Source organism: Epinephelus moara, chromosome 24 (assembly GCF_006386435.1).
Source record: "Epinephelus moara isolate mb chromosome 24, YSFRI_EMoa_1.0, whole genome shotgun sequence".
NCBI classification, from domain to species: Eukaryota; Metazoa; Chordata; class Actinopteri; order Perciformes; family Serranidae; genus Epinephelus; species Epinephelus moara.
Genome location: NC_065529.1, coordinates 34,226,234 through 34,241,229, shown reverse-complemented (window position 1 = coordinate 34,241,229; position 14,996 = coordinate 34,226,234). Strand labels below are relative to the sequence as shown.

The window sequence follows — 14,996 nt, the reverse complement described above, 5'->3', positions numbered from 1 at the left end:
AAAGTGTTGGACCAATCGACTGACAGACTGACATCCCTGGAGCACTAGCGTGGCTACAAATGCTCTGCTTCATCCACTTAAGCATGACAAATGATGGGAACACAAAAGGGTACCTTAAGTAAGAAATACTAACGACCTGTGCATTTTGCACAGCGTGGCATTTTGGTGTTAATTACATCAGGTTTCAAATTGCTGTTAAGGAACCTGAAAGGTCTGCAGGCGCTGCATTTCTGACTAATCAATTGCCATCATCCTGCCAGGTACAAAGGTCTCGACCCCGGGGACGTGTTGAACGCTGCTATTACTTCCCTCCTCTTCACGCTGAACAAGATGCTCTGCAGAAGCAGCAACCTTTAATGGCCGCTGGGGGAAGATTTAGAGTGATGGCTATCCATAAAAGCAGTGGCTCGTCATTTCAGAAACGACAATATAACATGAAACTATCCAACACAATGGTGGCACTCTGGGTGTGAGGTCTAAACATGAAGCCATTATAAGAGCAGGCTGCACTGCTGCTGCACCTCCAGGAGGAAAATGTTTGGAAAATGTCAGTCTGTATCTGTTGTGTCAGTAAAAATCTGATTTTAAGTACCTGCTGTTTCGTTGTTGTATAACAACACACTTTAGGACAGCGAGTACCCGATGAGCCTCAGTGGAAACGTACAGTGTCCTCAACAGATGTGATTATGAGGATTAGGACCGTCTCTCCCTCTCTCCCCCCTGACCCTCTCAGTCATCCAATGGGAGGAGGGTTAGGGACAGAGCGGAGGGGATTGGCAACAGGTTTCACTGCGCTGGCCAACATACTCCATACTTCAGCTAACAAACAGCTCTTTCTATAAATCTGCACAGAGACTTTAATTCACATGGATACATCTGTCAGACGCTAGCTGTCGCTTTTTCATTTTATATGGTTTAGTTTGTATTTGGTGGATTTACTTGCTTCTTCTCTTGGAAGAATAGCAAAGATGATTAAGACTATGTTTGAACACGCGAAGAAACATCCTGGGGTAGGTTGCATCATATTTATGGATCTATTTTTATGACTAACATCTTATTGTCACATATCGATGTGTCCACGAGGTCTAAAAATAGACATTTGCAAATGGAAAGTTGCATTGATTTCTTTGTTGTGTATGGCTTTTCTGGGATGTTGGTTAGAAAGTTCATATGTGCACTTTATGTGCAGAGTATTTCCAAAAATACTGATTTATTGAGAACAGTTTTAACACTCATTTTCCACATATCAATACATCAATACCAGCTGTGCTACTCGCTCCCTTATTATGAATGTTTCCTACAGTCATTGTGCTGTTCTCTGCCTCTAACCAAGAAAAGACGAGTAAAGTAAAACATTTTAATTTTATGCCCTCAATGTCAATTTTTCTGCTGGTGTCGAAAATAGCAAAAATAACAATATTTTTCAAAGCATTAAATCCAACAGTAGTGCAGAATATATGGACATATGAAGCAGTTTTTCCACTGACTTGAAGTTTGTAATCACTGTACCTAAAAGAGAAGTTTTTTTTTTAATTTCACATATAGTATTTACATATGGACCCAATCTTCTTTTCAAGCTCCTAAATACACTTTTACAAAAAAGACCTATTTGAGTAGTTTTTCAAGCAAAAGTGGAAGAAATTTGCTGATGTCAGTTTCAAAAATGAGGATTTGCTGCTTTTCTGGAGCTAATGTGATGGAAAATCTCTGTTAAGTGGACCAAACTTTAGTCGACCACAAAGGTCAATTAGATGGCAAGATTTTATTGGTCGCTTAGTCGCAGAAAAAAAAAGGGAAATTCTACGAGGAGCTGCACCTTGTCAAAATAAATCAAAACATATATGACTGGACCATGTGGGAATTTAATTTGAAAGGACAGACACAGGAAGAGGCCACGCTCAGCAGTCAGACAGGGGTCACGTTACAAACCAATCACAGCCAACAAATATCTTTCCCTTCTTCTGTAAATATTCAGTCTGATAAACATGAGAAGTTGATCATGTTAGTGCAGGGCTACCCAGAGCTTTACGTCTGTCCCACGGACGATAGGTCTACACACTTACAAACAGCGCCTGGAAGAAGATCAGCTCTGCACTCAGGATTTCAGCTAAATAAGCTATACCCTGCATTTTCCAGGCGGTTAAAGACGGGCCGGCCCCTAATTTCCAGGGCAGGAAATCCAAAGTGTGGGATCATTTTGAGAAGGTGAAGGACGAACCCAAGGTGATTCATTTTCATTGGTCGACTACAAACATGACGTATCATCTGAAACATGGAAGTAGCTACATGTCCATTAGCCACTTAGCATAACAGGCGGCTCGCTCACTGTGTGACGTGCACTTGTAGATAAAATATAGGCCTATATTAATGAAGGTTCATTAGTACGGTTTTGTATTTCTCTGTAATGTAGCACAGTGTTAACAATGTTACTGATACTATTCTTCCTCACACCTTCAACTCAAACCATTGTGTTGCCCCGCCCAAAATATATCATTTAATAATTAAATTAATATTGTAAACATGCAGGCAACTAGTCGACTAATGGCCCTAAATGACGACTGTTGGTCGACTAGGAAAATTATTAGTTGGAGGCAGCCATGGTGTTTTGGGCTGTTAGACAAAACAAACAATTCCAAAATGTCCCAGTGGGATCTGGAAACTTGTGATGAGCATTTTGTACTATTTTCTGACATTTTGTAGACAAAACGACGATCAGTTGAGAAAGACATTAGCAGTTTGATTAATAATGAAAACAGTCCCTAGCTGCAGTATTACTTAGATCTGAAGTGGCAGGGGGGGGGGGGGGGGGGGGGCACTCACATGCATGTTGCGGAGCGGTGAACAAACACAATGTCAGGAGAAATTGAAAAGATATGCCGTCTATGTTAAGTCAACTTGCTAATTAAGGAGCCATTACATGTTCAAGAGTTTTATAAAGCTGCTCAAACACCAAAGAGAGGCTATAAGTGAACGTTTCAGCGGCGTACATAATGACCGCGGTCATCGTTCATCGGCGATTTCACTAGATGGCGATAGGACGATCAGATATGAAGAAGATCGCCCAACTCTACCTTGGCCAGCTCCTTTAGGTGAATAAAGACCATGGTATCACTAGTTCACTAGTCAGTGAACCTTTGAGCTCTGAGTCTTTCTTTACAAAGAACATTAGTTAAGTCTAATTACTGATGTGATCAACTGCATTGATAAGTACTGTGACGGCACGTAATTATTTTGTATCATGGCATGTTAATTCACTTTATTGCTATCGTATTAAAATGAGGCAAGAAAGAAAAAGAAAGACACAGAAACTGTCTGTGCTTGTTTTTTTCCTGTTGCCTCAGAGCTATGCTGAGGGTGACCCAAATTCATGGATTGACGGGGTTGGCTTGGCAGTGCACCAGAAAAGTAATAAGGGCAGCAACAGTATCGAACCCCAGCGAGTATATAACACTTCCTATATCGGTCAGATTCAATGGTAGAACGTGAAACACTCGCTTGTGTGGCACGATATGAAGATATCAGCACTGGGGAGTGGACAGCTCCCAACACACAGGCCTGTCTTGATTATTCGCTTTGTGTGTGAGTGTGTGTGTGTGTGTGTGTGTGTTAGTGTGTGTTAGTGTGTGTGTTGTGTGTGATCAAAGCTGACCTGCTTCTGTGTGTTTGTGTGTGCGCGGCTGTTTGTGTTTACTTCAATGATCGAAGCTGAGCGTCTGCAGTCAGTGGCACTTGGTGTGTGTGTGTGCAGTAAAAACTTGGTGTGTATGATGAACTTTTCTTCCAGGGTTAACTTGGGGAAGCTGAGAAGTTCACAGTGAAACAACTTGTGGAAGAATTCAGTAAACATTAAACCCATGCTGGGTGAGAACACTGAACAGACACTAAGACAGTAGACCGGTGCTGAAATACAGTTAATCGATTAGTTAACAATTCTGCTTTTTAATTAATCAGTTAAGTCATTAAGTAACAAAAATACCAAACACTTACTGGTGTCAGCATGTCAAATATGAGGCCCTGCCACTTTTGTCTTTCTTAAATAACTGTCAGTGCCATAGTTTGGGGGTTTTAGACTGTCGATATGACAAAAAAAGGAAGTAACATAAATTTGGCTTCTGAGAAATTGTGACAGGTATATTTCCCTAATTTGTGATAATATAGTGGGAAAAAAATTTGATTATGCAAAAAGTCAATAAATGAACAAATAACAGATAAATTGATAATGACAGCTATTTATGTTGGTTGAGACGATTAGTCGATTAATTGATTAGTCATTCAAAGGAAAATTAATCTTCGACTACCATGATACTAATTCAATAATGGTTCAAATCATTTCTACACACAGAGACACCAATTCCACCTTCTCAAAAGTGAGAATATATGATTACCAATTTTTTTGTTAAATTTTGTTTGTTTTTTGTTTTTTTAAGCAGACATAACAAGTACAACAAAATGACAGAGTACAAAATAAATAATTACTAGGGTTAGGTACTGTTCACATTTGAAGTGATAACGGTTGTGGTACCAGCAGTGTTGGGGAGCAACTCGTTAAATGTAACATAACTAAATTATAAAACAAATGTTATTGTAATCAATTACTGAAAAAAATATGTAATTAAATTCCAGTTCCTAATCAAATCTTGGCAATTGCAAAGGGGATAGAGCCAAATGTATTATTTTGGGTAAAAAGCTCATATAAAATTTTTTTTTTTATTTAAAATTAAAAATCTGTTGCTTTGCATCTTTTCCTCGTGCAGGAATGTCTTCTTTTGGCACAGCCTATTTCCAGAATTTCTTAGCTTTAATGCCCAGTTTAAAACATTTGCTGGAACATTATTCAAAAATTAATCAAATGTAATAAGTTGCAGTACTTTGATGAAATAATAAAAACAGTTGCATTACTTATTATATTTTTACAGGGCAACTAGTGATTTTTAACTTATTAAATTTGAAAGTAACCTTCCCGACACTGGGTGCCAGAACCCAACAGAGCCTTTTATTGGTACTTAATTTTCTGTGTAATAACAAATATGTTGCTTGAACAATACGTCATTTTTGAACCAGCTGCAGGGTGACGTAGTGGACTAAAATGTAATTCTGCTCATCTGCTCCTTTCTAATCACATCGCGCTTCTGTCTCTGTTTGTCTGTCTGCTTGTGTGTGTGTCTGTGTGTGTGTGTGTGTGTGTAGCAGTGATACTGGGCTATTACCAAAATAATAAACAAAACAAAACAGACCAGATGCCGGAACTATCACAGCATACTGGCACTACAGTGGTAGCTTTAGCCTCCTGTAAGAATTTGGATCTAACCTCCTAATCTAATCTCTTGAAGCTAAGCGGAGGTCCGTTGACGGCCTCTGAGCTCTGTGGTTGGCTTCCTGGCTCCAGGGCGCTTTGCAGCACTTCCGCCTTTCTCTAAACCCAGCGTTCTTTTCACCCAGATGTGCTCTCGGGTCCCAGCATTTGGCACTGATGGATTTAACTTGAATCAGTACCTGGTAGTATCAACGCAATTTGGTCTGTACCCTTACCCAACCCTAAATATTACATAAAAAGATAAGGGAATATAATGTCAGCATCAGGGTTACAGGGCTATAACACTGTGGAGCATATACAATGTGTTAAGGAAAACAAATAAATTGCAAATAAAAGGGCTGATTATCTGATTATGTGCAGTTTCAAGGGCTTTTAATGTGACTAAATTATCTTTTCCATTTGAGACTATATCTATCCTCCTGATTGTTAATCCTAAATGACCACTTTGGATTGATGGCTGGACAAACCTAGCAATTTGAAGATCTCACTTTGGGTTCTAGGAAGTTGTGATATTTTACTGCTTTCTGACATTTAATAGAAAAAATGATGAAACAATTAATTGAGCGAGTAATCCGCAGATTAGTCTGCAATGAAGATAATTATTGGTTGCAGCCCTATTCAGAGTGTTTACAATCCTGACACTTGGGCTTCTATCACTTGAATGAAAGACTAAAGCATGAAGAGGATGCTCCAAGTTGGAGTTGTTAAATAGTTGTGTGCTAAGTGGAGAGATACTTCCCTCATCTCTCCACTGCAGCTTTAAGGTAATGAATATCAAAGTTTTATCTTTCTCCTAATCAACAACAAGGCAAGCGGCAACACAATCAGACAGAAGACAGATGTCTAGATGCAGCTGAGTAGAGACATCCTTCAGTTCAACCTGATCAAACTGTCATCTCTCAACAGCTTGACTAGATCTGTGTGGGCTGAGAACAGCTGTTCGACAGTGGTGTGACTCTCTCCCCCTCTCCCTCGGTCTCATACATAGAGTATCACGTAGCAGAGCAGACAGGAAATGTATAGCGGTGTAGTGTTGATGAATAGATGCTGTGTGGTGAGAGGACTGACACGGCTAAGCTTTAGGTGTTTAAGATGACATATCACATTATCCCCCTGTCCCCCTAATGTGCTTTTCTTTTTTAATTCCTGTAATCATCACCGCTCGGCGCCATCAAATAAAGTGCATCTGTGTGTGTGGGCGTGCACACATCTGTGCCTGTGTGTTTGAGTGCTCAGGCTGTATGTGTGTAAGCTCATTTGCGTGCCTTATGTGTGCGAGTATATGCATATGTCTCCCTCTCAGTGTGTGCGGTGTGTGTGTGTGTGTGTGTGTGTGTTTGTGTGATGCTGTCGCTCAGTCTGACAGGTATAGTGTTGAGGAGGAGAGGCTGGCGCACACACAGAGATGCAGCAGCTCTCGTTTCCACCACGTCCTTGCCCGTTCAACCCGGGCTGACAGTGAGCTGCCTCACACATGGCCTGGGCCTCATGCATATGGAGGAGGGCAGGGAGAGGAAAAACAGGAATAACAACTACCCGTGTACGCGTGTATATGTGTGTGTGTGTGTGTGTGTGTGTGTGTGTGTGTGTGTGTATTTCACACAGGTGTATGTTCACGGTACATATCACAGCCAACCACTTGATGGAATATGTTTGTTTACCTTCATGTGTCTCGGTGGTCTGGACTGGGACTAATGCTTTCCTGCTCTCCTCTCCTCAGTTAATCCCTCAATTTGTCTTCCTGACTCTGGGCATCACAGGGGCCACCTTCTATCTGATCCGTCTGGCAAGAGGACCTCATGTCACGTAAGATGGTCATCTGTCTAATCTTGTAGCCGCTGCAGTAATCATCCACCTTGTTTTTGATACTGTGAGATTATCATCAGCTGAATCCAAACCCTGAATACATAAAGCTGGGTATCCGATCCTGCCAACAGCGTTTGGTTCCCATAGCCAGTTCCCTTTTGGATCTGGGTCCAGCATGGAAATAAACTCAGACTGGCTGAGCTTAGAGGCAAATAAATCTCACTTGTTCTTATTAGCAAAGAGCAATGCACCAAACATTCAGGTTGCAGGATTTTCATTTTTAAAACCCAACAGCAAATAATCAGTCGTACCTCGGTACCGACTACATGGCGATCAAGCAGATTTTGTGCCTGATTTCACCTTCCAACAATGGCCAGTAAAGCCCCAGTCTTTTGATGGTTCTAGTAACCATCTTGCTAGAGTTTCCTATGGTGTGTGAGGTATGTTGAAGGTGTTTTTTTTTACAACCCTCGATCTGCTCTGAAGTCCGTCCTGGCCGCACGATTTCAAATCACATATATTAAACATGTTCCACTCTGACAATTTGACAACCGAGGATCGCCGGCGGTCCCACAGGTTGCAGAGGGTTTTGATGCAATATAAAATAGGATTAAACTCAGAAATTACACACCTCCAAGTCACGCTGCAACATGTATAGTCCATGTTCTCGGTGTCTCCATGATTTCATCCAAATATGTCTTTTTTCTTAGTGAATTTCCTGTAAAAAGTAGTGCAAAAACTAACAGCTAGTTCTTTATACCTGTCATCTGACATGTTTGTTTACTCTAAAGTCACTTTTGAATCGTCATAATTAAAAGTTTTGACAGCGAGAGATTCGCAAAATTTCTGGTTTTAAGAGTTAGGACTCTGGTTATTCGTGAATGAAATCTGTTAGCATGGGGAGTGCTGTTTTGGCCAAATTGTTGCTCTCCATAAACTGTAAGAACTATCATTACATGTCATTATGTGTGGGGTCCCTATATAAGTTGGAGGGAGCACCTTTCTGTAACACCAATCTACAATTAGAAGTGTATTGTGTGTTTTTATAGTTCAACAAGACCAACAAAATAGTGATTGTCCTTTAGTAAGTCAGTTCCAGGAGGTAGAATCTCCTAGTTAAACTTAATCATATCATACCAATATCTTAATCTTCTCAGTTAGATAGTTATGAATCTGGACCTCCAGTAACTGGGGCAAGTATGTCAGAGGTAAACTGTGCAAAATGAGGAAGCTACACCTTTAATTTCAAGCTATGCTGCTCATGTCATTGTCTACCAGTTTTAACTACAGGTTGGAAACATTAATCAGATATCAAAAAACTAGTGTTTTGGGGCCAATGGCCTATTCATTTTTTGACAATTACACTTAACTTAAAACATTTTGATTGGGGTTTCTTAAGTTTGGTTGCAAAAGTCTTGTGGGTGCCTTCAGTTTTCAGGGCACATCCACCCAGTAAGAGGTCCCGGGGTAGAACCAGAACACGCAGGAGGGATTATATGTGTCATGTGGCCTGGGAGCTGGTACTTTGCTCACCCTGCTGCCGCTGCGACTGGGCCCCGTATAAGGGGATGAAAATAGATGGTTGGTTGGTTGGTTGGTTGGTTGGTTGGTTGGATGGATGGATGGATGGATGGATGGATGGATGGATGGATGGATGGATGGTTGGATGGTTGGATGGATGGTTGGATGGATGGACTTGTGATCAAGACATAGGTCTATAGCGTACTGAACAGGACATTTTATAGTTAAAAAATAAGCTTATTGTTCGATGATGCACAGGCTGAATCCGCTTTTGCCTCTGAAACCTCCCGTCTACAACAGGCTTGAGACGCACCCTCATTGAGGACTTGGCTCAGATTCCGAAGCTACCATCTTATCTTGACGCCTCCTTAAGAAATCTGATCCCATTTGATTCAGCGGTGGGAACCTCTTGCGCCCACATGCTGACTTAGACCCCAGCAGGATTTCGAACCCTGGACCTTCCACATGGGAGACGAGTGTTCTAACCACTACACTAGCACAGGCTATGAACTCAAAAACCATCTGCATTTCTGTACAGCATTTTGTCTAACAGTACTTACTGGCAAACACACAGTATCTGATTAATATATCTGTGATTATTTCGGCCCCCTGATTCAAATGTTGGGACCCTCTACAAATGTTGAAATTGAAACCTCACTGGATTTCAATAAGGGATTTAAAAAATATTTGGACTCAATAAGCAGATACTGGACTCAGATTTGTTTGCCATCAAACCCAGACTCTAATGCCATCTACTGAATTTGATACTAGAATCCAGACAAGCTTTTTTGATAGCTATATATGTTGAATTAAAGTTCATAACAAATGAAGTCTGCTGTATTAAACTGTGACATCTCAGCAGCTGCACTGAACATCAGTGGCTGCACACATACAGTATATGTGCCCTGTTCGTGTCCTATTTTGGGCCACACAGAACCACTTGTTCTGAGGGTCAGCCATAAAGCCTGACCTCATCACCAGCTGATGATGAGTGCTGCGGTCTGTGGCTGCCTCTCTCTCTCAGAGACTGTCTAGTGTTTGTGGTAATGGAGAGCGAGGGGGAGACATGCCCGCACTTCCATCAGCCTCTCCCGGTCTCTTTGTTTGTGCTTTGGTGGCGTGACGTGCTGCCAGATGGGGGAGGAGGGATGGACAGTCGCAGTGGAGCGCTGTGCAATCCAGACTTTGGTTAATGAACAGAGGAGCACTGCCAAGTCACTGGGCTGAGTTCACCTCATCTCATAATCACCTCTCCCTTTTTTCCAACTTGTGTCTCCATCCAGCATCTATGTATTTATCTCCTTTTGTCTCCTTCTGTTCCTCTGTCTTAGTTTTCCTCCTATTTGTTAACATCTTGGTCTGTTTCTCTTCTCAAAGTCTTCTTTTTTTCTGCATCTGCTCTTTATTTTGCTCTTTGCCTCCATCACACATGCCTTTCTCATCCTCATGTCCTGTCTTTTCTCTTTCTTCTTCCTCTCTTTATTCTGCATGCCCTGAATTTAACAACATTTCCAGCCTGTGGAACAAAAAGAACAACCCAGAGCCCTGGAACAAGCTCGACCCAACCTACCAGTATAAGGTAACTATATGCTACCCCACAGAGTTGGGTTGATTTATGTTTTGGCCAGTCTGGTCCAGTGTACAAACTTAAACCAGTTTGATTTAATGCAAACAGGCTGAACTGACATTTGTCACGGTGCTAAATCCAACTTGTATTGCATTAGTAATAAGCAGTATGACAATGTGATTATCATATTAGTGAGTTTATAAACAGACTAACGAAGCCACGAGTGTCTGACAGGCTGTGAGCCGAGGCCGGCAACATGAAGGAGATCAAATTTCAGTAGAAATGGGAGTGGGGAGGAGCTGCACACATTGTGTTTGTTTACTAGAAAGTGCATGTGTTTTTTGGGATGACGAGAGGAGACGTAGCAAAGTTAGTCTCCCAGGAAAACTAAAAATGCGCCAATATGACAACATTTTGGATCTGAAGCTGACAAAAGATGTGTCCAAACTGGCTGCAAGTGACGCAGTGCATGGGTTTGAGCTAAACTTTTATCGGACAACCTGTATCTATTTTTCCTGATGCTCACGTTGAAAGTGCCGCAATGGATGAGGAATGGCTGATTCATGAAGTTGAGCTGAGGAATTATCTTAACGATACCATCTTATCACACTACAAAGACCTAAATAAGGTGGAGGCTGGCTGGAGGGAGATCGCCAGAGAGCTTAAAATTTCCAGTAAGCTAAATCAGTGGTTCCCAACTGGTCCAGCCACAGGGTCCAGATTTCTCTTTAGTCATAAGTTCAAGGTCCACACAGTTTAACACATTCAGCGTCATACTTGGGGTTGGCCATGTTGTCAAGAACCTGTCCATTACTCCTCACTCTACAGCCACAAACAACACTTCAAAATAAAAGCTCTGTGCCAGAATTTTTTTTTAACAAACTTGAGACATTTTTCTGTCACGTGCGGTCCATTCACAATAGACCGCGACCCACCAGTTGGGAACCACTGAGCTAAATGACCATCACTAACAACAACCTTGTTGCTGTCCATTATATTGTGAGTCATTTCCAGTCAGTATCATAATATATTACAGGTGTTTTCTGTTTAAAAAGTAAAGTTACAAAAGGTAGGACGACAGCAAGTAGACTACTCACCCAACTTCTAAGAGTTTACGTCTCCAGTCTGATCTCGAGCACACAGCTGATAGTTACATGGTTTGTTCAGATGAAGTAACAGAATTGCATATTTCATGGATTCAGTGTGAACCGAGAGCTTTGATGTCACGCAACGCAGCGTGATAGTCAGCCAGTTGTTTGCTGCTGGGACACTCATTATGTTCCACTCCGGAGCAGCTGTTGAGTCAAGTGCGACACCTGAAATAATTTGGTACCGCGGTCCGGTGTTTGGCTTATTATCAAGCTGGTTTGAAAATTTTTACACTGGCCCAACCCTGCTTCCCAATCACACACTGAACGACCACACGCCTGCTCACACCAATCATATCTGCCAGAAAAATAAGCTAGACAAGCACGGCACTGTTTCCTTGAGTCACTGTAAATCTCCTATAAACCTACCAAAATAGATCTGGACCAACCAATGCTGGCAAAACGATGTCAGATCAACATGGCTGCTTCCTGGCTTTCTTCACATTTTGTTCAAACAAAGGAAAACAAAGTGTCTTTCAAAAACAAATTAAGGCAGATGGAGCCTGGAGCTTTTAGTGGTCGGTAATAATTTGCCTTACCTCTTGAACAAGGCCAGGGCCTCAGACAAACTAATGAAAATATTATTATCAACGCTGACCCAAAATAGAGCAGAAAAACAACCAACTGACAAGTCCCAGAAGAGGAGATCTGGCTGATGTGTTTTTCAGAGAAAAGAGCGTTTTTCTGAGCATTTCAAGGCTTCGCTGCTTGCCAGTGGAATGAAAGTCGCTGCAGACAAAAGGTCAGGACACGGCATGTTTAATTCTCGATAGCAAGGCAAAGGTCTCGCATCGAAATTCCACTGAAGTCCAAACAATGATCGTAATGAGGAGGGGGGAGTGGGGAAGAGCGGAGGGAGGAGGGAGGAGGGAGGCGAGGGTTTTAATGGCAGACCAATCAAGAAAAATACACGGGGAGGAAATAATCACTGCCAGGGCAAAAGAAAAAAGTGTGTTTTTCATGGTTGGACGGTTGAGATGTATGCAGAACACATGCATGCAGTCACACAATATTTATATTACCCATGACTTATGCAAACTGTTGTCCTAAAAGTCTCTGCAAGATGAAAACCCGGGAAATAAATGAGCCAGTAGCATCATGGTAAATACACTGAGTGTGTTTGGGTGAGTGTACATCTATATTTGCTCTCGAGGGGAAAAAAAATGTTCACCCTGCCTCTCTTGTTCCCCCCCCATGCATTCTCCTAAAGACGGCACTGATGAATTTAATTTAAGCAAAACAGATTTAAATGTATTCCCTCTGCCTTACACAGTTTGTGGCCATCAACACAGACTACAAGAACCTGAAGAAAGAGGGCCCTGACTTCTAAAGGTCCTCCAGGCAACTCCAGGGGCAACGAGTTTGGCAGGACCTCCCGCTGTCACCTCAGTGATGTGAAACGTCTTCCTGAATGTTTCCTCAGATTCACCTCACGACAGCAGCTCTGAATTAACACTGTAACCCTGAGAACAAATACTATTAAAGATTACATGAGGAAGAAGCCGGTTCTTCAGTGCATGATTAATGTGGTTGCATGCTACTACAGTATACAGATGAGTTCACCAGAAAATATTTCACTATGTGTGGACAGTAGAGATGAAAGTTAATCTTGAACTTTTTCAGGCCACAGTAATAATTTTGAATATCTGTGTTAATACTTTCTGTTAGTTCTCTTTCTTGTGTGAAACCCTCGGCTGAGAGGTCAAAAGTCAGAGTCTGATGCCAAAAAGCCAAATGGCAAATTTTAAACTGTTAGTGAATCACAGTCTTTTTTCAAAGCTGCACTGATCAAACTTTTGGCAATGGATCAAATGTCTACATTTATGTGAAAGGGGTTGCTCGTAATGACAAACCTCCACCCAGTGCACGGCTATTGTTCAGTGTTCTTTTACCAAGACAAACATAAACAGCAACCAGCAGCTTGCATTGTTTATATGCAGTGCGATTTGTGCTGAATTGCAGGACTTGTAGGTCAGTGGACTTTGTAACTCAACGTGACCCAGAAAAGGAAAAGCGGTGGGTGACACTATGTTCCTAACGACTAAATTTTCTGAAATTTAAACAGAAACTTGAACTTAGACAACTCAACTTGTCTAAAAGTAAGAAAACACTCAGGAAACAGTCAAAATTGAGGACAATTTAATCTATAAGGTGTACAAAAACATATTGTGTATAAGAGCCATTTGAAATCATTTATCACATAATAAATGAAATGCTGCTGAAATGTGTGGTATTTCACATTGTGCATTATAAAGATTGCACATTATCCTACAAAACATGTGAATAACTCATTAAATAAAAGTTAAGAAATAACATTTAATCCTTAGGAAAATAAATCCTTAGGAAACGTGCTGATTATTAAACGCCATTGTCATTGGGTGACAATTATTATTTCAAATTATTATTTTTTAAGAATACATTTAACTGACAACTAATGAGCGCAGCAACATTTAATCAACTGGTCAGCTAATCATGCTCATCTCCAGGTGCCTATTTATGCCTGGAAACGGCCATCATGGAGGGGAAGCTCCTGGACCAACTGGTGGTACTCCCTGTGATCCACCCTGTTTATTAGGGTCTCATGTACCCACACAGATCTCTGTTTCTCTTTGACCAACAAACTATGTGCTGACAGCCTCTCACCCTCAACCAGAGTTACAGCAAGTACCCTCTGCCTCAACATTTTAGGAACTAGATACTGATTAGTGTCACATAAATAAAATAAATAAACAGTACAGTATTACACGGTAATGTAAGGAGGTGCTGGGGTGGTTGCCTGGCAACAACAAAAAGATGCAGCAGGTGTTTTTTTTACTAGTGGCATTCAGTTAAAAAAAAAAAAAAAAGGGCAGCCTGCAAACGCATCCTGTGTGATCAGGGCCTTAAGTCAGCCAGTGTGCAGTGTATTTCCGGGATCCGACCACTCACAAGCAGCTAATTAAAACCAAACATATCAGAGGAAGAACACTTAAACAAACAACAGAATATTAATAAGTAACTAAAATGACAGAAACCATCTTTGGGGAAAAAAATCTATTTGAAGTGCAACTAACACGGAGGGGCGGGGTTTATGAGAGACACTGCAGTCAGCCACCAGGGGGCAATCAAGATATTATGGCTTGACTTTTAGGTAGCTGTCATGATGTCCATCTTCACATACAAGCTATGGTTAAGAACAATCTCCCTGCTCACTACACCACCCTCCTGCTACCCTAATAAAAGGATGTGACATTGCTACGCATACCATTAACTGACAGAATTTGTGGTTGACTGTGAACTCACACATGTGCTACAAAAAAAAAAATCTTGCTCTTAATTTCCAGGGGAAAAACAGAATTTACTGAGCTCATCACATCACAAAACCAGCACTGCTGGGACAAGGAAGTCACACATGCACACATGCTGAGATATGAAGTTGCAGATGAAGAGGACCAAAATAGAAATCAATCATGAAAGACGAGCATCCGTGTGGGTCATAGATCTCTTTTAAACCGGTTTTCAGTCTCCCAGAAAGATGCGGTCCAACGAGACAAATCACTGAACTGTTTGATCACCGCTCCTCTGCAAGAAACCAAAACATTATTTTCACTTTAGGTATGAAGCAGGAAAATGACAGACTCTGAATCAGTAGTTTCTCCAA

At 41.3% G+C, this 14,996-nt stretch overlaps 1 protein-coding gene across 1 annotated transcript; it reads left to right on the top strand.

Annotated features, from left to right (window-relative positions):
• The first annotated feature begins 811 nt into the window (after positions 1-811).
• On the top strand, positions 812-12,835 carry LOC126386561 (cytochrome c oxidase subunit NDUFA4). Its single transcript, XM_050038973.1, has 4 exons — positions 812-1,010; positions 7,035-7,120; positions 10,157-10,220; positions 12,630-12,835. The coding sequence occupies exons 1-4, from the start codon at positions 969-971 to the stop codon at positions 12,684-12,686; spliced, it is 249 nt and encodes an 82-aa protein (XP_049894930.1). The 5' UTR covers positions 812-968; the 3' UTR covers positions 12,687-12,835.
• The last annotated feature ends 2,161 nt before the right edge of the window (positions 12,836-14,996 follow it).